The 25040-nt window shown below is 54.9% G+C and overlaps 2 protein-coding genes across 4 annotated transcripts; both read right to left on the minus strand.

Moving 5' to 3' along the window:
• Nucleotides 1–70: 70 nt before the first annotated feature.
• On the minus strand, nucleotides 71–13803 carry RAVER1 (ribonucleoprotein, PTB binding 1). 2 transcript variants are annotated; one of them, XM_020902353.2, is made up of 14 exons: nucleotides 13534–13801; nucleotides 11899–11965; nucleotides 9825–10294; nucleotides 6051–6242; nucleotides 5824–5953; nucleotides 5385–5479; nucleotides 4365–4452; nucleotides 3842–4053; nucleotides 3650–3743; nucleotides 3438–3574; nucleotides 2624–2698; nucleotides 2010–2150; nucleotides 1542–1625; nucleotides 71–1452 (listed from the first exon to the last, which is right to left on the minus strand). In XM_020902353.2, exons 1-14 carry the CDS (start codon nucleotides 13750–13752, stop codon nucleotides 1306–1308), a joined length of 2151 nt encoding a protein of 716 aa, XP_020758012.2. In that variant the 5' UTR covers nucleotides 13753–13801; the 3' UTR covers nucleotides 71–1305. The 2 variants fall into 2 exon arrangements, with proteins under 2 accessions (XP_020758012.2, XP_020758011.2); XM_020902352.2 differs by having other exon boundaries at nucleotides 3438–3743; nucleotides 13534–13803.
• A 199-nt stretch (nucleotides 13804–14002) lies between these two features.
• ICAM3 (intercellular adhesion molecule 3) lies at nucleotides 14003–21498 on the minus strand. 2 transcript variants are annotated; one of them, XM_020902354.2, is made up of 7 exons: nucleotides 21127–21498; nucleotides 20263–20529; nucleotides 16280–16588; nucleotides 15666–15947; nucleotides 14727–14981; nucleotides 14361–14609; nucleotides 14003–14273 (listed from the first exon to the last, which is right to left on the minus strand). In XM_020902354.2, exons 1-7 carry the CDS (start codon nucleotides 21329–21331, stop codon nucleotides 14083–14085), a joined length of 1758 nt encoding a protein of 585 aa, XP_020758013.2. In that variant the 5' UTR covers nucleotides 21332–21498; the 3' UTR covers nucleotides 14003–14082. The 2 variants fall into 2 exon arrangements, with proteins under 2 accessions (XP_020758013.2, XP_070320280.1); XM_070464179.1 differs by lacking the exon at nucleotides 20263–20529.
• Nucleotides 21499–25040: the final 3542 nt, after the last annotated feature.

The raw sequence follows: 25040 nt of genomic DNA on the forward strand, positions 1-25040 counted from the left end.
AGCCAAGACCTGCAGGGCTATCCCAGACCTCCCACCCAGGCACACTGTCCCAAGAACCAGCCGGGTCTGCTTTCTTTAAAACCATTTACTTACAAACTTTAATTCAGCAAAGGTTTGTGTGAGATTGGGGAGGAGACAGCCCCCCGGAGTTGATGTGGACCCCGAGTCAGGGGAGGGGAGCTGGTGGCCCAGCTGGCCAGGGTCGCAGCCCAGGGTCACCTCAGGCTAACAGGTCCTGCTGGTGGGAAGGGGCAGAGTTTATCTGCACCTTATTTTTCCAGCACTGGGCCACAGGGAGGCCAGCTCTGGGCGATCTGGCTTGGGGATAACAAGGCGGGGCTCATCTTCAACATGGGGGAGACGACAGAGGCTCAGTGAGATGCACAATGCCCGACAGACAGTAGGACAGCAGGGGAACCGGGTTAAGCTGGCAGAGAAAGCCCACCCCGCCCCTAGGCCTGGGCAGAGAGGGCTGGTGGGACTGGTTTGCCAAGACCAAAACTTTGGCCTTCTACTGTCCCCACAATCGGGGACCTTGGGTAGAGGGGCCCAATCCCCAGGCCAGAGCCATTTGGTCCTGAGTCAAGCTTCCGGAGCTCAGCATCTGAGAGGCTCTGGCCAGCAGGGTCTGGGGCCTGGCTTTTAAGGCATCAGAAGGCGAGGGGGCTGTGGTAGGAAGCAGGGGACCTGGAGCTGGGGTACAGGCCAGAGAGGGCAGGCTGGGACAGGAGACAGCCATGCCTGCAACAAGTGTGGGAGAAAGAAAAAAGGGCTGAGCCATTTCAAACCGGAAAGTGTGGAATGGAGGCCCAGACATGCTGGGCCTTGAAGGAATCAGAGCTGGGGGGGAGAGGGGGAACGTCATGGATTGTTTAAAAATAATAAAAATTAGAAAAGGAAACCAGTCAATTATCAAAGTTAGAAAAGGGGGGGACAGTCTCTGATCCTCACGGGAGGTCAGGGAAACCTCCAAGGCACTCGAAAGGCCAAGATACAGGAGCGACACCGAGGCAGGAGGGGACTCCCAGAGAGACAGACACAGGCGGACATGGTGGAGGGGGGAGGGGGGAGAGAGCAGGCTGGTGCCCCTCCCTCTTAAGGCTGCAGGGTTTCCACGCTGGGAGCAGGCCAGAGGTGCACAGTGCTCCCAGATGCCCCCCGCACTCCTTGGGCTCCTGCTGGTTGGTCAGCAAAGTCTTTCAGAGATTTTTCTATTACCCAAAGGAAAAGAAAAGTAAGAACAAAACACCAGAAAACCCCAAAGCGATTTGGTGCAGGCCTTTGAGCTTCTCCGGCACTGGCCCTTTAGAAAATCCTCTTGCGCTTCAGGTAGGAATCTGCGTAGTGGCCACCAAGGCCCTGGGAGTGCTGGCCCACATAGCTGCCTTCTGGGCTGGGCTCGGGTGAGGGCAGCAGGTGGGCGAAGCTGCGTTTCTGTCCACCCAGTGGGGTCTGGAGACAGAGGGGAAGGCTGGTGGGTCAGAGGCCACCCAGGGGCCACCACTCCCCAGCCCTGAGGGGGCCCCAACCCCTGCCCGTACCTTCAGCAAGTGGCTGTGGCCATTGGGCCCAGGGCCAAGGCCCAGAAGCCCTTCTCCGGAACCCAGCGGGGAGGAGCCAGCCACCTGGGAGAGATGAGAGATGTGGGATGAGGGAGGAAGCAGCCCCCGGGGCCAAGGCAGGGGTTTCAGCTTCAAATCCTGCCGCTGCCAGTTACCAGCTGAGACTGGGGGCTGATTATGTCATCCTTCTGGGCCTCAGTTTCTCCATCTGTGGATTGGGGCTATATCACCCACACCCCGGGCTGCTGGGGAAGGAAGTGAGAGGCCCAGAAGCCTGGGAAATACTACATGCAAGACATACAGGCTTGAGGAGGACGGCCTGTTTTAGCTCAGCCCTGAGCAAAACCGAGCCCTGCCACCACCCTGGCCGTGACACCGAAGGTCACATGGGCCCCATGCATCCTGGTTGTCCCTGGGGCCCCGTTCTCAGTTGGGGAGGCTCCTCACCTTGTTAAGGTGGCTCTGCTTGAGGCCAGCCTGCAGGCCGCTGGTGAAGTAGGAAGTGGGTGAGCCCGAATAGAAGTGGGAGAGGGGCCCACCGCCACCTCCGCCACCCCGTTCGCCAAAGCCACTGGGTGGGGGGGACATCTGCAGAAAGGGGGCTGGCTGAGTAAGACAGATCACTGCAGTATCACCCCCTTTTGGAGGTCCCCCAAACAAGTCTGGGCTTTGGCCCCTAGGAGAGTGTTGTGACAATGCCAGCAGAGGGGCCAGCCCTCCCTTCCTCCTCTGGGGAACCTGGGGACCACTACCACATCCACGAGCACAGGCTGGCCAGCTGCAGGATGAGGTCCAAGTGGAGCAGGGAAGTCACTGCAGCTTAGGCTGCATCCCCAGCCTACTGACTGCCAGATGCATGAAGGAAGCCACTGTGAACCCCCAAGACCCAGCTGAACTGCCTGGTGACTGCAAAGAACGGCACCACGCCCCCCCCCCCCCCAGCAAGAGGGTGAGAATAATAAAATAGTTCCTGTTCTAAGTCACAAAGTACCGGGACTGCTTCTTATGCAGCATGAGCTAACTGATACACCAGGAGGTGGGATGCACAGAGAGGCTCTTACTTTGTGTCGGCTGGGTCCGTGAGGCCCAAGGGTTGGCTCCCGTGGGTGGGAGAAGAGCCGCCGAGGTCCCACATCCTGAATGAGAGTGGGAGAAGCACGTTGAGTGGGGTGGGGTTGGGGGGTGTCTATAACCAACCTCACCCAAATTCAGTTCCACAGCACAGCTGTCATTGGGGAAGTCTGCCTCCTCAAGGCAGACTCTAGTGCCTGGGGCAAACTCAGCAAGCAGGGTGGGGCAGTGACACAGAGGCGGTGCCTGGTCCCAGGGGGGTGGCTGCACCTGGACCCCAGAGGGCTGTGAAAGGTGTGAGGCAGAAGCTTGGAGTCTTTAAGGCAAGCAGGGTACCCAGGTGCGAACACTTGTGGTTTCTGTATTTTTTCACTGGCATTTATCTTGGTTATTTTTTAAAATATCCAGTGTGGGCCAAACAACACATATGGCCAGTCTGCAACGTCTGGCCTAGAAGTCAGAACCATAGAAGGAGCAGTTCTCCAGGGACCGAGATGGGGACTGCAGAGGGGAGCAGTGAGAAGCACAGACAGACAGACAGGAGGCTGAGCCCTTGTCTGTTAAGGAGAAGTAGCCGTGTGGCCACAGGCCTCTTGGGAGAGAGAGACTGACTGACAGGAAGCAGGGTTTCATGATGCGCAGAGACAGACAAGAGACCTGAGCGTCTGGCATGTTCCCTCCTGTCTCCTGTGCACTCAGCCCAGCCCATCACAGTCAGAAAGATGTCAAAATGGAGAATGACGTGCTCTCTGGGGACACAGGGCCTTTGGGAGGGCTGCCCCCAGGGTGGCTGCGTATACTTACTGAGGGGTAGTCGAAGCCATAGCTGTCGGACAGCCCTGGTTCGGGGGGCAGGCGGGCGCTGGAGAGGGGGCTGAGCAGGCGGGACTTGAGCTGGAAGGCTTTGCTGCTGCCGCCACCTCCACCACCACCTCCGGGGGCTGGGGGGTGAGGCAGGGGGCCCTCAGCTGGGCGGCGGCTTCTCCCAGCGCCTCCCCAGCCCCGGGCCTCCTTACCCGCCAGGTTGCTGGCTGGGAGCAGGCTGTGTAGGTTCAGGTAGGGATTCAGGGGGATCCGGAAGTCCTTGGGGGGCTCCCCCAGCAAAGAGACCTGTGGTGGGAAGGCTAGATTCACGAGGGCCCCTAGCAGGGGGGGCGCGCGCAGGGCCGGAGGCTGGGGTGATGGCTGGGCACTGAGGGGGGCCTTACCCCAGGGGGCGTTGGCAGAGGCCCGCTGTCTTTCTGGAGGCCTCTGAGGCCTGCGCCTCGGAGCCCCACGGGGGCGGGGGGTGGAGTAAGCTGGGGTGCTGGGGGACCCAGGCCCATGGGTTCCCGGTCACCCCCAGAGGGGCCGAGCAGTGGTGGCAGCAGGGGTGGTGGCTTCCCTCGCCGGGGTGGCAGCTCAGGGGGCAGGCCCCCTCCTACAGAGAGAAGAAGGGTGTCAGCAGCCCAACCACACAGGACCCCTTCTTCTGGGGCCTGGGAGCCTCTGCTTGGACCAGGGCCACTACATTCGGACACTGAGCAGCATTCTCGAAGTCCATCAACTCCCAGGATGTCCGTGGCTCCCCAAGGAGGCAGGCACCATGTGCTCAACTGACAGGTGAGGACTCAGACAGGTTAGGTCACTTGCCCAAAGTTGCAGCACTGGGAATGTATCACACCCAGGGAGGAAAGGGAAGGGGAAGTGGGATAAAGCCCAGAGAGATGGGGAGAAGAGGGTTGGCATTACCTGCAGACAGCTCCCCGAGGAGGGGGTTGGCCGGCTGGGCCCCAGGCTGGAGAGTGCCCAGAGGAGAGTCTCCCAAGATCCCAGGTTTCTAGAGACAGAGAATAATGAGCTGAAATGAGGGGTCACAGGCCCAGCCTACAGCCAAACACACAGAGCCTCTCCCAATGTGTGACACCCTGGCCATCACCCACCTGCCACAGTGACCAGGGGCCTAATGCATGCCAGGGCCTGCCCAAGTGCTGGGGAGACCCCGGGAACACGGTCCATGCTCAGCGGGTCAAAGCCTGTCACCCACAGTCAGTTACTGTCAGCAAATCACAGTGATGTCCACCGGTTCACATCTAGTCCCCTTGCTGATTATCACAGACGCACAGCATCTAACACACACAACCACCCTGACTGGAAGTGCAGTGTGTGACAGCCATACGTACATTCAGTCATTCTTACTCACACAACAGCCCACGCCCACAGCCTCACCTGTCGGTTACCATCGACACACCCGAGCCACTGACTTGGCCTCAGTGAATCAAACTGGACCGGGTGGTGTATGCTTGTGTGTGTGTGTGCTGTCATTTCAGTCCTGTCCGACTCTGTGACATTAAGGACTGTAGCCCACCAGGCTCCTCTGTCCATGTGATTCTCCAGGCAAGAATACTGGAGCAGGTTGCCGCGTCCTCCAGGGGCTCTTCCCCACCCAGGGACTGACCCCGGGTCTATTATGTCTCCTGCACTGGCAGGTGGGTTCTTACCACCAGCGCCACCTGTGTGTAGTGTCAGTTTTTCCGTGTGCATGTTGAGGGGGTGGGGATGAGAGGCCCCCTATTCCCCTGTGGGGCCTCGGCTTTCACTGAGTCACTTCCTGAGCACCTGCGAACCAGGCCCCAGGGACACAGTCCGAGGGCCCACAGCCCCACTGATGGTGAGCTCCCCGCTGGCAGAAGAAGCAATGTTGGAAATGGAACCATGAGGGGCTGCAGGATATGTGAGGAGGGAGCCTGTGGCCCACAGGCCTGAGGTTACCTTCTGACTCTGGGTCTGGAGGGCAAGCTGCAGCAGTGCCGTGGACAAGGCGGGCCCATTGAGCAGCGGCATAGCTGGGGGGGCGCCCAGGAGGCCTAGGGGAGACCCAGAAAATGAAGTGGTCCAAGGTGGAACCTCCCCCCCACCCCCCACCCAAGGAAACACAGCCCCAAACCCATTGAGAACAGGAAATGGAAGCTCCATGAGGGCAACTGACATACCCCAAGAAACAGCCTGGGTGATGAGTTCCCCCCTCACCCTCCAGGGAAGGACTGTCCCTCTTCCATGACCCAGCCCCCTTGCAAGGGGCTCAGGGCATCAGCCCCCTTGGGGAGCGCCATCCCAAAACCTGTTTGTGGGTTCGTGTCACTCAGAGCTCAGACAGCAAGAGTCCAGGGAGACGCCCGGTTCTGAGAGTGCTTCGCCCCCCTCATCTTACCCTGCTTGCCACCCGCGCCGCCGTGGAGCAGGGGGTTGAGCAGCAGCTGGAGGGAAGCGGAGGGCCCCAGGTTGTTGAGCAGCTGCAGGATGTTGGGCTCTGGAAGCAGCCCTTTGCCCCGATTGAGGGCCTGCAGAGAGGATCAGAGGGGCAGTTCAGAGCCCTGCCTGACTCCTTGGCTCCCCCATGCCCCTCTGGGGCACCCGCCCCCCCAGGCGTGCACTCACCGTGGCCTGGGCAGCAATGAGAGCGGCTAGCATGCTGCGGCCAGGGGGCCCGGGGGCGCAGAAGGAGACGCGCAGGTGGCTGCCTCCCAGGGCCAGGCCATCCGCCCGCTGCTGGGCCTCCTCCGCCATCTCTGCTGTCTCGTACTCCAGCACGGCGAAGCCCTTCAGCTGCCCGTCCTGGCCATACGCCAGCTGTGGAGGGGAGAGGCAGTCGTGAGCACCAGGGTGGCAGTGACCACCATCAACTGACGTGACAGCCGTGACCAGATGAGGATTCTGATGACAATAACCCCCCAGAGGGAGAACGGACTCTGGGCTCTGTGCTGCCCCGCGCCCGGTTCCTGTGTTAACTCATCGAACCTTCTCAACAGCCCTGGGAGGCTGTATCCTGCCCATTATTCAGAAGGGACGATGGAGGCTCAGAGAGGTCAGCATGCTCAAGGTCACACTGCTGGTGGGAGGGCAGAGCCAGGCTGCCCACTGGTCAGAGCCACCAGGCCCTGCGCCAGTGCCTCTTGGGGACGTTGCCTGGGTTTCTGGAGTACACTCTGCAGCGCCTGGCGAGGAGGGGCTGGCGGGAGAAGCAGGTAGCTCTGGAGTTTGCCCCGACTGCACACCTCAGGCTGAGGATGCTACAGCTGCAGCTGAGCAGGGCACACAGTCTGATGGTGAGACAGATGTTCACTGAGCTCGGGTCTAAGGCTGGTAGTGCTGGGCAGGAGGACGGGGTCACACAGCCAGTGTGTGGCAGAAACAGAAATGTGATCACGAGTGAGCCAGGGGCCCCTTCACCTGCCTTAACAGCAGCCATTTGGTACTTCAGGCCCTCAGCTCTCGATCCTGGGGCAGGATGTGTTCCAGGCCTTTTTTTTTTTTTTAATTTAATTAGCTATGCTGCACAGCATATGGGATCTTAGTCCTAACCAGGGATCAAACCCACACCCCTTGCGTTGGAAGTACAGCATCTGAACCACTGGACCGCCAAGGAAGTCCCTATGTTCCAGGATTGAGGCTGGTTTGGAGATGAGAGGAGGGAGCCAAACATACCCTATGTTATGTATCAGTCACCCCCAGTGGGTTCTGGGGCACGCTGGAAATCAAGCTTGCGAATAGCTTTGCAGCAAGGGGCAAAGAGGAAGGCCACAGATGACCCCATGTCAGTTTAGCTCAGATAACAAGACTCTTGGTTTTCAGGGTGTTGTGGCTGCTAGACACTTGTCCAGGGCTGTCCCAGGGAGGGCAGATCCTGGGAGAGCATCTGGCTGGGCCCCACACGCCCATGGGCCAGGGGCCAAAGGTGCTGTTTCACTGCACCCCAGATACAGATGGTCTTGGCACACCCACTCTGCAGGTGAAGTAACTCCCTGCAATTCGGGAGACTCCAGTTCAATCCCTGAGTTGGGAAGATCCCCTGGAGAAAGGAATGGTTCCCCCCCCCCCCCCCGCAGTATCCCTGCCTGGAGAATTCCATGGACAGAGGAGCCTAGAGGGCTACAGTCCGCGGGGTCGCAAAGAGTTGGACATGACTGAGCAACTAACACTACTACATTGCACTCAAAGTTTTTTAAGCAATTTTGCAACAAAATAAATTAAGATATGTAGGGACTTCCCTGGCAGTCAGGGCCCTGGACTTCCACTACAGGGGGGCAAGGGTTTGATCCCTGGTCAGCAGTGAACTAGGATCATCTCACTGGTTCTGTGCAGCCAAAATAAAATTTTTTTTTAATGAATAAATACAAATGACATGTATATTTGTTTGTTGTTTAGTTGCTAAATTGTGTCCAACTCTTTTGGGACCCCATGGATTACAACCCAACAGGCTCCTCTATCCATGGGATTTCCCAGACAAGAATACTGGAGTGAGTTGCCATTTCCTTCTCCAGGGGATCGTCTCCACCCAGGAATGGAACCTGCATCTCCTGCTTGGCATGCAGGTTCTTTACCACTGAGCCACCTTGGAAGCCATATATACACACACACACACACACACATATATATAAACACATAAATTGACCTGTTGATAAATGGCAAAGTGAACCAGACTAGGCTGCTACGGGCTTTCCTTCACGTTCTCCTCTTGACTGTGTTGGAAACAAAATGCCCCCTGACATGGGCAGCAAACTCCCTTATGGGAGGCGGGGGTGCCCAGTTAAGAGCGTGGGCCCCGGGTCAGCTGCCTGATCTTGACTCCCAGGTCCATCTCTTTCTGGCCAGCTTGGGGAGGTCACTGCAAGTGCCCATGCATGGCCCCCGGTTTCCTCATCTCTAAGATGAGACCATCAGCTGGATCCACTGGGTAGGGTGGCTGTGGGTGGGGACCCAGCGCCCACTGGCCCAGGCAGGGCAAATCTGGCCTTCAGCCCACCTCTAGTGAGCACTTCACCTTCATTGCTGGCCCAGCCCTAAACCAAGGCCTGGATGGGCTGCTTCTCACAATCACATCCATCTCATCCGATGAATACAGAAAGGGGTCAAAGGGCAACCGAGGCCGCGTGGCTCTTAAATAGGGGGATGGAGGCTCAAACTTTGACCTCTTAACTCCCAAGCCCAGGCTCTCTTCAACAAGGATGCTCTGTGTGACTGGGCTCCTTGGAGGCGGTCACCTTCCAGCCGGGGACTCAGCAGATACATAAGAGGGGGAATGAGTGAGCAACCATTCACAATAACCCAGTCACAAAGCAGGACCAGATCCATTCTGAGATGGGGATAGCCATGCCGAGAGAGAACCTGTAACTGGTCATGGCCTTGCCACCTTCAATCTCCAGTCAGTGGCTGCTGACTGTAAGTATACGTTACCTGTGTCCTGAGTCCTACCCAGGGCCCAGCACACAGTAGGCATGCTGCAAAAGCAGCAGCGAGCAAGGAGTGGGGTTCCTACCAACACCGGTTCCCCGGCACCAACACCCACGGCAGCAGACCTGGGCTCTGAGCCCGTAGCCCAGCCTCCTCCAGGGTGGCCTGGGCTTCCTGGGCTCTGCCCACCTGGCTGGCTGTTCTCGGATGTGTCAGCTGATCTCCCTGTTTATCCTCAGTGTGTCCCCACCTAAAAACACAGGTGACACCTGCCCCTCTGGGCTGTTACAGGCAGGGTGGAGAGACAGTAGTTAAGCCCAGTGTGTGCTGAAGGAATGTCCACTTTGGGGGCCTGGGGGCTCTCTGCGAGCTGGCCCTGGCCTATTCTCGCCCCACTGCACCTGTCACAGGGCTAGGTACCCTTACAGAAGGGCCTGACAAGTGAGACTGGAATGAACCAGGGATTGTTTTCCTAAACCACCACATGAGGGCCGAATCTCTCCTTACAGGGGTAGGAAGGAAACCAATACTCAGAGAGTAAGTGACCTGTCTGGGGCCACAGGGCAGGGCTGGGATCTGGCCATGTGTGACTTGCGGTGAGCTCGTCCAGTGGCCTCCTTGATGCTGGCCCTGGGGTCTGGAGGCATGAGCACAGGGTGGATGTGAATACAGGGTGAGCTGGTCTCAAAGCCTTTTTTTTTTTTTTTTTTTTTTTTTTAAACAAAAGTAACTTTGCTTGCATTTTTCAGGGGGAGGTAAAGCGAGTCTCCAGAGGGTGTGCAGGGAGCTGAAGCCCAGCCATCTGGCTCCTAGCTGGCCTGTCACCCACTGTACCACACGGCCTTTCTAACAAGAACACGATTCAAAGTGGCCTCATCGCTGCCTTACTGAAAGGGAACCCAGAAGACTGGAGAGCCCCTCCAAGGTGCTCTGGGCTTCGCATCTGCTCCCCCAGGTCCCTGCACCAGGCACCGGGCTTACCTGGCAGAAGGTGGGGGTGTGGACGGCTGACAGCGCCCGGCGCAGGGCATCCACATCACTGAAGCCGGGTGGCAGGCGGTCAACACAGAGGCAGCGGGAGTGGAGCAGGGTAGGTGTCAGCTGCCCGGCATCTGTCCAGTGCACGTAGAGGGTGCGTGGGCCCAGGGGCTTGCCCAGCAGGTCTGACTTGGCGCGGGCTGCCGAGTCCTTCTTCATGTACTCGGCGAAGCCGTAGCCCTTGGAGTGACCGGTGCGCTCGCTGTAGACGAGGAAGCAGCGCTCCAGGCTGCCGAAGGGCCGCACCAGCTCCTCGAACTGCTGCTGCGTGAGGCTGGGAGGCAGGTTGGCCACACAGAGCAGGGCATCCGTGGGCTGCAGCTGCACCGAGAGCTCCCGCTCCCGCAGGCGGCTCTGGTGGAAGGCGCTGATGGCGGCCTCCGCCTGCTCCCCGTTCAGCAGCGTCACAAAGGCTGTGGCAGGTGGGAGCATGGGGTCAGTGGGGGCCCCCAAGGGCCTGCACCTCTACCCCATGTCTGCCCACACCCACCTCCTGCTAAACCACACGTGACCTCAGGAATACTGAACCACCAGGACATCATGGGCACCAGCGGACTGGCATAGTCACCAGCCGTGAGCAACAATAGCCAGTGCCGCCTGGCTCCTCCAGGCTTGCTCCTTACAACCCACGGTGACGATCACCCACTGGGGCCTGGTCCCACCCTAAGAACTACTGTGTTGGCCAAAAGTTCATTCAGGTTTTTCCATAAGATATGCCATGTGGGGTAGTAGTGTTTACCCATGTGGTCCCTGGAGCCTGGGTTTCAACGCCAGCCCGAGTGGCTCTGAAGTCAGTTTCCTCCTCTGCCAAATGGGAATAACTTCCTCCTCACAACCACTATCTTTCCAGCAAGGAAATGGGCACAGGGCAGGGCACTGCTCAAGTGGAGAAGCCTGGACTTGAAGTCCAGCAGGCCGCCTCCCAGGCACCCACAGTTTTTCAGATGTTTTAATGTGTTTGGCTTCACAGCCAACTCCAACAGGCCATGTCCACTTTGCTGGTGAGAAAACTGAAGCTCGGGAGGGTAAGTCACTTGCCTGTGGCCAAACAGTGAGGACAGACCAGGACAAAAACCCAGGACTCTTAGCTTCCAGGACCCAAGATCTTAACCACAACCCTAGTCCACCAGGTGGGTCTCCAGGGATCACCTGTCATCAGTCCCTTCTCTCCCGTGTTACAGACTGCAGGCAAAGGCCCTGGCAGGTTTAACAGCCGGCACGATGCCTGGTGGACACAGATATCCACCGAGAGCTTCCTATGTTGGGGGCCAAGATCAGTCCCTGTTCTCATAGAAATGACCACCCCATGGAGGCAGGTGAGTGGGTCAGTAGTGACAGCCTAGGGTGGTCAGTGCTATGATGGGGTACGGGGTGTGCTTGGGCACTGAGAGGAGTTGCCCTGAGTGGAAGAGACGTTAAAAACAGAGGGAATAGCCTGGAACCTTAGGCACCTGAAGAGATGGTAAGGCTGAGGTACCTCTTTGCAAGGTAATATCAGGAGGAGCTCAGACAGGTTGTGAGGTGACAGAAGAATGATCAGGGTTAGGACCAGGTTTGATCAGATTTACAATCAGATCAGAGCTGGCTGCCTAGGGGAAGGTAGGCAGGGGAGTGAAATCATGGAGGCAGAGAGGCCAGAGGGAGGCAGACATGTCTCCGAGACCCAGAGCAGGAAAGACTGTTGCCCCAATCTTGGGTGCCCTCATCTTGGGTGCCCATCATGGTGCATCCTTGCCGTTTCTCTTCTAGGTTACCCAGCAGATACCTGGGCAATGGGGACCCCTTCCCAAACATTCCCTCTGCTGGCCAGTCCCCCAGGCCTGTCTGATCTTCTTCAAGTCCTCCAGAATTACTGGCGCCCTTCCAATCCCTTGGCTCCCATCTGGTTCATGGACCCTCTCTCTCTGCTAAATGTTGGACCTGAAGCTCAGAAGACACTGGGCCAGGACTCTCCAGCTTCAGGGACTGTCATCACCTGCCACTAGCTCACCCCACCCCACCCCAGGGTCCCACAAACCTGTCCCTTTGTACTTGTCCACAAAGCAGTACTTGAGCTCATAGTCGCTGAGCAGGTCGTGCACCTCCTGTGGAGACAAGCCAAAGGACAGGGAATCACGGAGAAATGAAGAGAGTAACCCAGTGGTACGTTCATGTGGACCAGCTATGAAGGCAGGTCAATCACCAGCCCCATTTTACAAGTGAGGACACAGAGTTTCAGAGCAGTTGCTTGCCCAAGGCCATTGCAGCCATACCTGGCAGGGCTGGGAGGCAGAGCTCAGCTGTAGAGCCCATGCTTTTTTTTTTTTTAAGAGCCCATGCTTTTAATCAACACAACACGCTCTTATTAGAGAGTCAGGTCAGTCTGAATTCAAGATCCAGCTCTGCCCACAGGGGAGCTGTTTAACCCATCTGAACCTCAGTTTGCAAGACTGACTCTTTCCAACAACCCTGCAAATCGAGTATTAATAAGTCCACTTTGTAGATGGGAAACTGAGGCTCAGAGAGGTGAAGGAAATTGTCAAAGGACAAGCAGCTGGTCAGGGCACAGCAGTGGGAATGCCACTCCTGGGTACCTGACTGGTGACCCTGTGTACTTAATAAGCCCACATTGTGTGGCTTCATGTGCCTCCCCATTCCCTCCTACTGACAGCTTCCTGCAAGCCAGCTGCAGAAGCGAGGCTCTGGGGCCTTTTAGTGCCAGACACACTGTGCACCCTGCAGGAGAGAAGGCATGTTTCCGGCTGGGAGATGGTGGGCAGTAGGAGGATGACTGACTCTAGAAACACCTGTCTCAAGTCTGTCCCCAAGTCACACCCCTCCCACCACTCCTAGGGTCCCACCACCCACGGGCAGAGAGAGTCAGTGGCAGGTGTGCTGGAGGGGCCAGGGAGCAGGGATTCTCTACAGCAGGGACAAAGAACCCATTCCATTGCTGAAGGGCAGGGCAGACTAGGTTCAATCTTCCTGGGTCCAAAGAGCACTGGGAAGTTCTGTCCCATTTGGCGCCTAGAGAAGGGCACCCCTGGATTACCAAGGCACCCCAGATCAGCCAAGGAGGGCTACATGGAACAATGCCCCCTCCTTCTCTGCAGGTCTGTGGCATGGGGACAGGAGATGACTCCATTTTTCCAAATTAATCCTGAGGCTTTTGAGGAAAAAAGACCCCTGGGGCTGCCTTAACTTCCGGATCTATCCCTAAAAGGAATTAAAAAACGCCTGCTATGAAAAGGCACACTCTAGTCAACCATGAAGGTTATGGATATGAGATCCCACCACTCCATGCTAGAGCAGGAAGCAACTGGCGTCCCTGATTCCACAGTCCCAATCTGGCTGTCCATTCACTATCCCCCCAACATGGCCAAAGCTGCCCGCCCCCTTCCATTCCCCGCCCCCTTCAACCACTTGGCTCCTTCCAAGCCTCTGGTCGCCCCTAGCAACGTCCTCCCTCAGTCCAAAGTTGGTTTCTCCCTCCATCTCCGACCCCCTACGTCCCGCTCTTGGTCTCTCCCGATCCCGCGTGGATCCCGCGCTTGGACTCACCCGCCGACGACCCCCCCCCCCGTGCACGCCAGCGTTGGTGTCGCCCGGTTCCCCCCGCGCACGCGCGCGGTGGTATTTCCCGCCACGCTCCCACACGCCCCCCCCCCCATACCTGGTTGGTCACGTCCCCCGGGAGGCCCCGGATCAGTATCTTGCGGCGGTTACGGAACTGGCGCTCGGTATGTTCCAGGCGTTTCCGGATCTCCTCTGGATCTAGCGGCGGCAGTTCTTCTTCAGGCGCCCGGCGCTCCGCGGCATCACCAGCCTCAACCTCGGCCCCAGCCTCTGGGCTCAGCGGCGGCCGGTGAGTAACGGACACGTCGGCCGCCATCTTGGGAAGCCCGGCGCCTTCTGGGACCAGCGAGCCGGGGCGGAGCGGCATAGAGCGGCAACGAGGACTCGCCCGCCGATTGGCCAAGAGAAGCCCCGCCTCCCCTTGACTCCTTCAGCCCATTGGGTGAGGCCCGGCCCGCCTCTCAGTGTTCAAGCCCTATCTGGGCACTACAGGCTCCGCCCTTTTCCGCTATCGCGATGTCACTCAATGGACTCGCGAAGCTGCGAGATGGAATCAAGCCACAGTGTAAGGACTTTCAAGCCTTTATTCAGAATTCGAAGATAGATACAGCCAAGCCCCTGTCGCCTTTGCTCAGTATCACTGAGCTCAGGATAACTCCTCTGCCACAGTCACGGGCTGTGTAGACTTGAGGGGCCACCGGGTGCTCCTTGGCCTCAGGTGGTAAATGTCATGTTGCCTCTGCACCCTAAAGACGTACACTGAGGCTGCAGCGAGAGTCACCAGGCCCAAGATCGCTAACACTCCCAGGGCGATATTGACTGTGACGTGGTTCCGACCTGTGTGGAAAGTGAAGAACAAATAAGCTCGTCTCGGCCCCCCCTAAGCTTGCCCGTCTAGGATAAACACGCCTTGCCAAGGCTTACCTTGAACGTCCATCATCACTAACATTTTGTCCATGCCCCGTGAACTGGCCGCCTGGCAGCTGTAGGTACCACTATAGTTTAACAAGACGAGGAATGGAATCCCGACGGGCACCTTAAACTTGGAGCCTTCCCGCAGACACTGTAGCTGGGGGTTCGGGTTGCCCCGGGCCTGGCACTGCAGGATATGCATAGTCTTTTCTTTCCACATCAAGCGTTGGGGACATTTAGCTCTGTCAATCCTGGGGCCGTCTGTGGAACCACCAAATGATCAGACACACCCAACACACCCGAAGCACAATGGGGCAAGGGAGAGACAAGTCTCAAACCAAAGAAGCAAGGGATTAAAGGTCAGCGTGACCTACTCACACAGGACGCGCAACTGGACACTCCTATTACGGTGCAACGTCACCCCATCCACCTCGAGGGTGGCGTTACAGAAGAAGGTGCGCCTGTCGTCCTTCTCGGTGGCCTTTAGCTGAAGCTGGGCAGGCTGTCCTGGTCCCGCGGCTGGAACTCCGTCCAGCATGACCTGGACTCGGGGTCCGGCCGCGCAAGTCACAGTCACCGGGGTCCCCTCGGTGGCGTTAGGCTCACTCAGGTTCAGGTTGGGCCCGTGGAAGCCTAAAGGCGGGGCATTGCCCAGGAGTTTGCTGACCGCACACCTCCCTTGGGTGAAGTCCTGCCCCCACCTGCCTCTTTCCCCTCGGGGTATCCAGGCTACCCCTTCATCTACTCTGCAGCCCTCACCCCACCCAGTTTGGGGCACTCAGGCTCCTCTCGGGTTACTTAGGCCCCTCGTGTCTCAGGTTTAGTCTTTGCCTGTGTGCCACGCCCCCTTGGGCTAGAGGCCAGTCGCGTTCTTTGGTCAGCCCCGCCCCTCATTTCTTGAGCTATTTTGTCTCCGCCCCCTCTCACTGCTGCTCTTACTATGGGACTTCCCTGATAGCTCAGTTGGTAAAGAATCTGCCTGCAATGCAGGAGACCCCGGTTCGATTCCTGGGTCGGGAAGATCCGCTGGAGCAGGGATAGGCTACCCACTCCAGTATACTTAGGCTTCCCTTGCGGCTCGGCTGGTAGAGAATCTGCCTGCAATGTGGGAGACCTGGGTTCAATCTCTGGGTTGGTAAGATGCCCTGGAGAAGGGAAAGGCTACCCACTCCAGTATTCTGGCCTGGAGAATTCCATGGACTATACAATCCTTGTCACAAAGGGTCGGACACTTTCACTTTTACTATATGCAGTCAAGTTCCCAGGGTCAGCCCCACCCCTCGCCTCCTGAGCAGTTTTGGCTCCGCCCCCTCTTACTGTAGGCAACCAACTTCTCCCGGGTCTGTCGGTTCTCGACCCCCAAGGTTACGTTGCAGACAATCTCTTGGGTGCCCTCCTGTTCGATTTTTGCTGTGGCTGAGGCCGTGAGCGTGTCCGCTTGGCTCACGACTGTGGCATTCAGCATCTGGTTCCCCAGCACCAGTTGAATATGGGCCTCCGACGCTGGGAACAGCCCATTCAGGCTGCAGTTAACAGGCCAGGAGGTTTCCATCTCCCAGAACGGAGGGAAAACGAGGCGCGGGGGGGTCTTGGGCATGGCTTGAAAGAAGGATAGAAGTGAGCAGGAGGGGGTCTCACAGCTGTGGAGATCCCCTTTCCCCATGACACTCATCCCCCTAAACCAGGGTCCTTCTTTCCCAGGATACCTTGCTGCCTGCCTCACCCACCCCCCTTTTCCAGGACACACAGAGCCTTCTTCAAAAGTCCCAAGACTGTGAGCCTCCCATCTGAGGCTACCCTGCCCAATGGCCAAGGGCGTGTGTTCCTTAAAGCCCTGAGGGCCAGGCCACCCCATTCTCAGGAATTCCGTGGCCAGGGAACGCTTACTCTGGCTCCACTCATCACCCACCGTCTGCAGTTCTTTCCCTCACCGAAGGTTCGAAGCTTCCTGGGGCCCGAGGTGTTCTGGAAGAGTTCCAGTCCTTGGGACCGCAAGTCCAGTTCTGAGCGGCAGGAGAAATTGGTGCCATGATCCTCTCTTCTCGGCTGCACCATGAACGTGACCTTGGCAGGCTCCTCCTTTCCCACGGGCTGCCGGCCCAGCTCCTCCTCCCAGCGGAGAAGCACCACAGTGAGGTGGTTCCGGGGGGCCCCGCCAAACACCAGACAGCTCAGATTGAGTTGTTCACCTACCGGCTGCCAGAGGGGCAGGGGTGCCAGCTCCACACGCTCTGGGAACCCTGAATGGAGGCGTGTGAAGGGGAGAGTAGAACATACCAGTCAGCCCAGCAGCCCCCACCGTGGACAGGAGTCCAGGGTGGCCCACTGCAGGACTGTGAACTTCAAGTTAATAAACTTGCTGGACTTACAAGTGTGCTAGTATATGGGTTTGCCATTATCATTAACATCATGATTATTATTTCCTGTTTTGTTGGACACCTTGGCAGGCATTGAAATGAATCAGTTTTTCTGTTCACAGTTAATGGGGGAAAAAAAAAGGCAAGGAAGAGGACTAAAGTTTATGGCCATTTATGATGTTAATAGTAATCATAAAACCTCCTGTTTATCTTGAGTTTTCCTTCCTCTTTCCAGATGTCATCCACTTTCATTCACACACCAACCAAGTGAAATCTCCTCTATTATTCTACCCTTTTATGGACAGAGAAACAGGCCCAGTGAGGTGAGGTGATCTGTCTAAGGATGCGCAGCCAGGAAGGGGCAGAGCCAGGCTTAGATAGTGGGTTTCCCAAACTCCAGACCTGTGTGCCCACCTACCTCCATGACATCAGATCTAGGAAGTCCCCTGACCCCTCCTTCAGCCTCTGGCCTGGACTCTGATCTTGGCCATTCCCAGAGCTTGGTCCAGTCCTCCCCAGTCTGTCCCAGGTGCTCAAGGTCTAGGGCAGCCTCTTGAGGGTGCTCTGTACAGTCCTGGGGGTACTCAACAGATCCAGGCTGGGTCCAATCCCAGCTGCAACTGCAGTGGCCCTCAAAGACACACATTCCAAACCCTGGGCCTCCCCTGGGGGAGCAGCTCTCAAGCCTGGCTCTGAAGCTATCACAGGCTTCCATGGAAAATTTTTAACATCTAACCATTTACAGGGTTTCTCTGGTGGCTCAGTGTTAAAGAACCTGCCTGCCAATGCAAGAGATTTGGGTTTGATTCCTGGTCCAGAAAATTCCCCTGGAGAAGGAAATGGCAACCCACTCCAGTATTCTTGCCTGGAGAATCCCCATGGAGAGAGGAGCCTGGTGGGCTACAGTCCACAGGGTCACAAGGAGTCAGCCACAACTTAGCAACTGAACAACAACAAATTTACAATTTTAGAGTATTTAACAAGGAGGCTCCCATATTAACCTCCACTCAAGGGCTAGTGGTATGGTAGCCAATGCTGATTATGCCTGGGCTCTCTATGGTGGATGAGGGAGCCCCCACGTGGAGTGTTTGCCAATTTCTGTGGTGTAAATATCCCACTTTTGGCTGATTTAAAGCCACTCAATGTGACACAGAGTTGGGAAGAGATGAGCCCACTGGGCTCTCGTGAGCCGGGACAAAAGGCTCCTTCCACAGCACTGGACAGAGGCATCTCGGTCACAGACGGGGATACCCAGATACACACGTAGGCAAGCGTGCAGAAATACACACAAAGACACATATAGACACATACCGGCCCAGACATCCACACATGCTCAGAAACAGACATACTCACATAGATACACACGCGGGCACAGATACACATACGCATATGCAGACACTCAACACACAGAGATACAAATCCAGGGGCTTCCCTGGCGGCTCCGTGGTAAGGAATCCACCTGCCAATACAGGAGACATGGGTTCAATCCCTGATCCGGGAAGATCCCACATGCTAAGGAGCAGCTAAGCCCATGCGCCGCAACTACCAAGTCTGTGCTCCAGAGCCCGCAAGCTACAGCTACTGAAGCCCGCGCACCCTAGAGCCCAGGCTCTGCAAGAAAAGAAGCCATAAGAAGCCCGAGCACTGCAACAAGAGAGCAGGCCCGCTCACCACAACTAGAGAAGAGCTTTTCAAGCAATGCAGACCCAGCCCAGCCAAAAATAAATAAATAAAATTTTAAAGCTATTTTTAAAAGGTACAAGTCCAGAGACACACACAGGCACACACAGCATACAGACAAACACATTTGTAGACATACAGGTACATTCACACAAAGATAAGGACACTCAGATCCACCTGCTCACGGACATACAGGTACACAACCATGAATACAGACACTGGTGCACGCACAGGAAGAGCATACACACAGCTACAGATGTACACTACACTCTTCTGAGGCCTCACAAAACCATAGGCACCCTGAGTGATGTAGTCAGCCATTTCCTAGTCTATTGGGTTCTTTTGTTTGTTTGTTTTTGGCTGTACCACATAGCTTGTGGGATCTTAGTTCCCCGACCAGGGATTGAACCTTGGGCCTTTAGTAGTGAAAGAACTGACTCCTAACCACTGGACAGCCAGGGAATTCCCTGTCTTCTTTTAAATGCAGAGAAGCCGGAAGGATTCATAAGAAACTGGTAACGGGGATATCAGGTCCAGAGAGGAAGACTTCAGCTGTGAAGAGCAGGGATTTGAGACCTGGACTCCAGGCGTCTCTGCTCATGGACCCTGGCAAGTGACTTCACCCCTACTGAGCCTCAGTTTCCTCATCTGTGAAATGAGGCTCATAAGTGTACCTCCCGACCCCAGGCTTTCAGAAGGGCTTTTGGGTGAGCACCTAGGGGTCAGCACTTTTTTAAAATACTTTTTGATTTGGGAGCCAATGAATTTATTACCTGTCATAAAAATAAAAGCAATAGGGGACTTCCCTGGTGGTCCAGTGGCTAAGACTCCACGCTCCCAATGCACAGGGGTTTGATCCCTGGTCAGGGAACTAGATCCTACTTCCCGCCTGCTGCAACTAAGACACAGTGCAGCCAAATAAATAAGTAAATACCAAAAAAAAGAAAAAATAGGGACTTCCTTGGTAGTCCAGTGGTTAAGAATCTGCCTTGCAATTCAGGAGACACGAGGTCAATCCCTGGTTGGGGAGCTAAAATTCCCTAGGCCACAGAGCAACAAAGCCGGAGAGCCACATGTACTCCAGAGCCCGCATGTCACAACTACTGAAGCTCGTGCCACAACTGGAGTCTATGCAAAGGAAGATCCCTCGGGCTGCAACTAAGACCTAACGCAGCCAAACAAAATAAATAAATAACTATATTAAAAGAAATTTTTAAAATTGAGTAAAAGACATGTCCTTTTTTTTGGCCGTACCAAAAGCCTTCCACGGTTTTAGTTCCTTGACTAAAGATTGAACCCAGGCCCTTGGCAGTGAAAGCCTGGAGTCCTAACCACTGGACCACCAAGGAATCCCTGAAATATCATTTTTAAAATGCTTATTGGGCTTCCCAGGTGGCACTAGTGGTAAAGAACCCGCCTGCCAATGTAAGAGACTCAAGAGCTGCAGGTTGGATCCCTGGGTCAGGAAGATTCCCCCGGAGGGAAAGCACAGCAACCCACTCCATTACTGTTTGTCTGGAGAATCCCATGGACAGAGGAGCCTGGTGGGCTACAGTCCATGGGATCACAAAGAGTCAGACACGACTGAGGCAACTTAGCATGCGTGCACACACACAAAATGCTTATTGAGAATCAAATAAGTTGATTTCACAGCTGCTGCTTTGGCATGTGGTTAAGATGTACCCCTCTATCTCTGACTCTGTCTCTCTCTCACACACACACACATGCACACACACCCCCAGGTCTGAGCTCTGACTGAGTGTCCGGGTCCATTTGTGCGAATTCAGGGCCCCCGTCCCACCTCGCTCCCCTGTACTATTGGTCATCTATCCCCACCACTGCCCAAGGCCATCCCACCTCCAGCCACGGCTACTCACCATACACTGTGATGTTAGAGGAACCTACCACTTGCAACTTATTGCAGAGGCCAGAGCAGAGAAGTTCCATGTCACCAGTCACGTTGGTGAGACGGAAGGCCGCCCAGCCCAGGCCACTGCTGTGGGGCTCCTTGGAGAAGGCTGTCTCCAGGGAGATTAATCCAGGGCTGGGGCAATCTAAGCTGCAGTTTACCACGAGGGGCTTTCCAAAAGGCACTACTGGGTCCTTCGGCTCCACTCGTAACTGGTACGTCTGTCCCTGGGCACCTGCACGAACAGAGTCTCTGCTGGGGGCTCCAATGCCCCCCAGCCCACGCAGCTGCAGGCTCCACCCTCCAACACCTCCCCTAGCCAAGATATGAAGGTCTCTGCCTTCGACGGAGCTTCTGGGAAAGACAGATGATGGATCAGGAACCAAGGAGAGCTGAGAAGGAGGCCAGGAGGAAGTGAGTCAGGAAAGGCTTCCTGGACGGAACCACTACGGTCAGTTTTAAAGGGTCAAGGAGGATTTAGCCAAGTGAAGGGCAAGAGTGATCCTGGCAGACGGAAGAACATAGGCAGAGATCAAGAGTCCGGATGGAGCAGGGAGTGAATGCGTGCAGGCATGAGTGTTTGGGTGGGTGTGTGTCTGTGCTGTGAAGAGGGCAGGAAACAAGTGAAAGGCAGGGACCTGGCCTCAGGGAGTCCTGAAGGCCGAGTTAAGGAGCCACCACTTTCCCCCAAGGATACTGGGGAGCCCCCTGACAGATCTGAGTCAAAGAAGTGTTGCTGCAGCCCTGGGCAGCAGGGTGTGAGGTGCACTGTTCTCCTTCCCGTCCCCAGCAACCCCCCATCTCCAGCCCTCCTCAGCTCACTGGGCCTCACCTGTGGACAACAGACAGCAGGCGAGAAGCAGAAAGACTACCGAAGCCCAGCAGACCCTGGGCGGCGGCCCTGAGGGCATCATGGAGGCCGGCCTGGAGGAGGAAGTTGCCTTAATGAAGCGCTGGGCACCGGTGAACAGGCAGGACCTCCAGGGGAAGGAAGAACCGTCACTGCAGCTAAGAATGCAGAAGTCCAGGGGCCACATCTTGCCCAAGCTGAAGGAGGGGCAGGGGCATATTTTGTGCCACCCTGTGCGTGTCCACAGTGACAGTCTCAGGGAAATGGAGAGTGCTGGCGAGTCTCCGAGGGATCTCAAAGAGGGCAGACCTCAGTTACACTCCTTGTCCCCAGATCAACCCACAGGAAGCGCTAGTGCAATCAGCTTCCTTTTTTCTCAGTACTGGAAAGCCTGGGGGGGGGGGGCGGTTAAGGTGGTAAGACATCTCCTTCCTGTTGAACTTAGGTGAAGTAGGCTGTTTTGTTCCCAGAGAGGAAGTTAATGGGGATATCTGGACACCGGCCTTGAAGGAAAAGGGCTGGGATTTCGAGGTGACGTTTCAAGGAGGGAACAATGGGCAGACTTTTGGGCAGAGCTTCAGAGAGTTAGCATGAGATCTCAATGTTCCTGGGAGGCAAATAAAAGATTGCGGGGGTGACAACGAGGGACCCCCTATGATGAGCAAAACTGTGACAATGAACAGAGCCCACATTTACTGGGAACTTGTGCCAGCCTCTATGTTGGCTGCCGGGGTGATCTCTATAGAGCTCCTTATCTTTCCAATAGTCATGTACGGATGTGAGAATTGGACCATAAAGGAGGCTGAGTGCAGAAGAATTGATGCTTTCGAATTGTGGTGTTGGAGAAGACTCTTGAGAGTCCCGTGGACTGCAAGGAGATCAAACCAGTCAATCTAAAGGAATCAACCCTGAATATTCATTGGATGGAATCATGCTAAAGCACCAATACTTTGGCCACCTGATGTGAAGAGCCAACTCATTGGAAAAGACCTTGATGCTGGGCAAGATTGAAGGCAGGAGAAGGGGGCAGTGGAGGATGAGATAGTCAGGTAGCATCACCAACTCAATGAACATGAATTTGAGCAAACTCTGGGAGGCAGCAAAGGACAGAGGAGCCTGGCATGCTGCAGTCCAAGGAGTCACAGAGTCAGACACAACTGAGCGACTGAACAACAACCAATCGTTGACGATCTCAAGGTGGTCTCCCATTGCCTGCGTGCAGTGCTGAGGTGGAGTGTTTGAGGGACAGCTAAATCCTGAGCCACCGTCTGCCAAGGGTGATACTTGTAACTGAGTTCTTATCCCTGTCTTCATCCCTCTTGCCCTTCTCTTCCAGGTAGCTGGTCTCCTCATCCCAAGAGAAAGGACATGTGTGTGTGTGTGAGAGAGAGAGAGAGAGAGGTGGGCACCCCTACTCCATCAGCTCCATCTCTGAGGCCTTTGACCCGCCTCCCGTGCCTCTGATCTGAGCTCCAGAGAGGGACCTTCTTGAGGACCTTGATGGTGCTCAGGGTTCATCCACTCGCCCCATCCTTGAGGCCACGCCCCCTTCTGACCTGGAGTTCCTGCCCCAGTTAAATCTCTCCTCACTTGCCCCGCCTCTGCAAAAGTCCATTTCCCACATGGTGCCAAGAGAGAAACTAAAACCCAAATCAAAAGTATTTGCAACTCATATATCTGATAAGGGATTAATATCTAGATTGTAAGGAATTCCTACAACTCAACCACGACAAACTCAATTCAAAAATGGGCAAAGGGGACTTACCTGGTGGTCCTGTAGTTGAGACTCCACGCTCCCAATGCAGGGGCCCAGGTTCTATCCCTGGTCAGGGAACTAGATCCCACATGCTGCAATGAAAAGACCCTGTATGTCACAGCTAAAATCCGGTGCAACCAAATAAATAAATATTTTTTAAAAAATAAAAAATGGGCAAAGGACTCAAGTAGACCTCCAAAGAAGTGTGTGCCAATAGACACACAAAAAGATGCTCGACATCACGAGCCACTAGGGAAATGCAAGTCAACACCACAGTGAGATAGCTCTTTCACTTGTCACGATGACAACTCTCAAAAACACAAAACAAAACAGAAAGTAGCAAGTGTTGGTGATGATGTGGAGAAACAGAGCCATCGTATTCTGTTGGCAGGATTATAAAATGGTGCGACCACTATAGGAAAGAGTTTGATGGTTTCCCAAAAAGTTAAGCATAGAATTAAATGATTTTGCACTTCCACTCCTAGATATATAGACCTTCAAAAAATTGAAAGGGCTTCTCTTATAGCTCTTTCGGTAAAGAATCTGCCTGCAATGCAGGATACTCAGGTTCGATTCCTGGGTCAGGAAGATCCCCTGGAGAAGGTAATGGCAACCCACTCCAATAATCTTGTCTGGGGAATCCCATAACAGAGGAACCTAGAGGGCCACAGTCCATGAGGTTGCAAGAGTTGGACACTACTTAGTGACTAAACTACCATCAACAATGAATTGAAAATGAGGATTCTAACAGATACTTGCCCACCAATGTTCATAGCAGCATGATTCAGACTAACCAAAAGGTGGAAGCAACCCAAATTCTGCCCATCGACAGAAGAATGGATAAATAAAGCATTTATAAATGGATAAATGAAGCATAGCCACACACTGGAGTATTACTCAGCCTTAAAAACAAGTGAAATTCTGACACATGCTACATGGATGAACTCAAAAACATTATGTTAAGTGAAATAAGTCAGACACAAAAGAAGAAATATTCCACTTATATGAGGTCACTAGAATAGGTAAATTCATAGAGAGATTAGAAGGGTGAGTACCAGGGGCTAGAGGGAGAAGGAAATGGGGGAGTTAGTATTTAATGAGGGCAGTTTGTTTTGGGGGAGGATGAAAAAGTGCTATAAACAGATTTTGATGGTGACTGTAGAATATCATGAATGTATTTATGCCACAGAATTATATACTGAAACCATTTGTGTCTGCTTAGTTGCTGAGTCACGTTCAACTCTTTGTGACCCCATGGGCTGTAGCCCACCAGGGTCCTCTGTCCATGGGATTCTCCAGGCAAGAATACTGGAGTGGGTTGCCAGTCCCTTCTCCAGGGGATCTTGCCAACCCATGGATCAAACCCCCTTCTCCTGTGTCTCCTGTTTTGCAGGCACATTCTTTACCCACTGAGCCATCAGGGAAGCCTCTTAAATCATTTTTAAATGGTTAAAATGATGACATTCATATTCATAACATTCATAATAAAATAAAGTGACATCCACCTATTTTGATTTGTGTCCAAAACATGAGATGGATTGACAGATGAATGGATAGATAGATGGCGAGACACGGTATGAAAAAGAAAATGTAGCACCATGGTAATTGTGGAACCTATGGGCCTTCCTGGTGGCTGAGTTGGTAAAGAATCCACCTGCAATGAGGGAGACCTGGGTTCAATCCCTGGCCTGGGACGATCCCCTGGAGGAGGGCATGGTGACCTACTTTAGTATTCTTGCCTGGAGAATCCCCATGGACAGAGGAGCCTGGTGGGCTACAGGCCATGGGGTCACAAAGAGTGGGACACAACAGAGCGACTAAGCGCAGCACATGAATATTCACTGTACTCTTCTTCCAACTTCTCTGAATGTTTGTAACTGTTCAGATAAAATGTTGGAAAAGAAAACCTGCCTCTTGATCGATCAGGTGGCGGCTTGTGTCACAAAAGGAGGGACAGACATCCTCTGAGTATCACCTGCTGAGAGGACTCACGGCCCTCCGTGAGAGAGACTTGCCCCCAAACTGGACACAAAACCTGACTCTTGGTCGGTCAAACTGAGAACACAGGAATGTGTTAAACTGCACCACAAGGACACCAGCAGACTGGTGAAGTCTACAGTACAAACAGCTTCGTTTCTTC

This window comes from Odocoileus virginianus, chromosome 3 (assembly GCF_023699985.2).
Source record: "Odocoileus virginianus isolate 20LAN1187 ecotype Illinois chromosome 3, Ovbor_1.2, whole genome shotgun sequence".
Classification (NCBI taxonomy): Eukaryota; Metazoa; Chordata; class Mammalia; order Artiodactyla; family Cervidae; genus Odocoileus; species Odocoileus virginianus.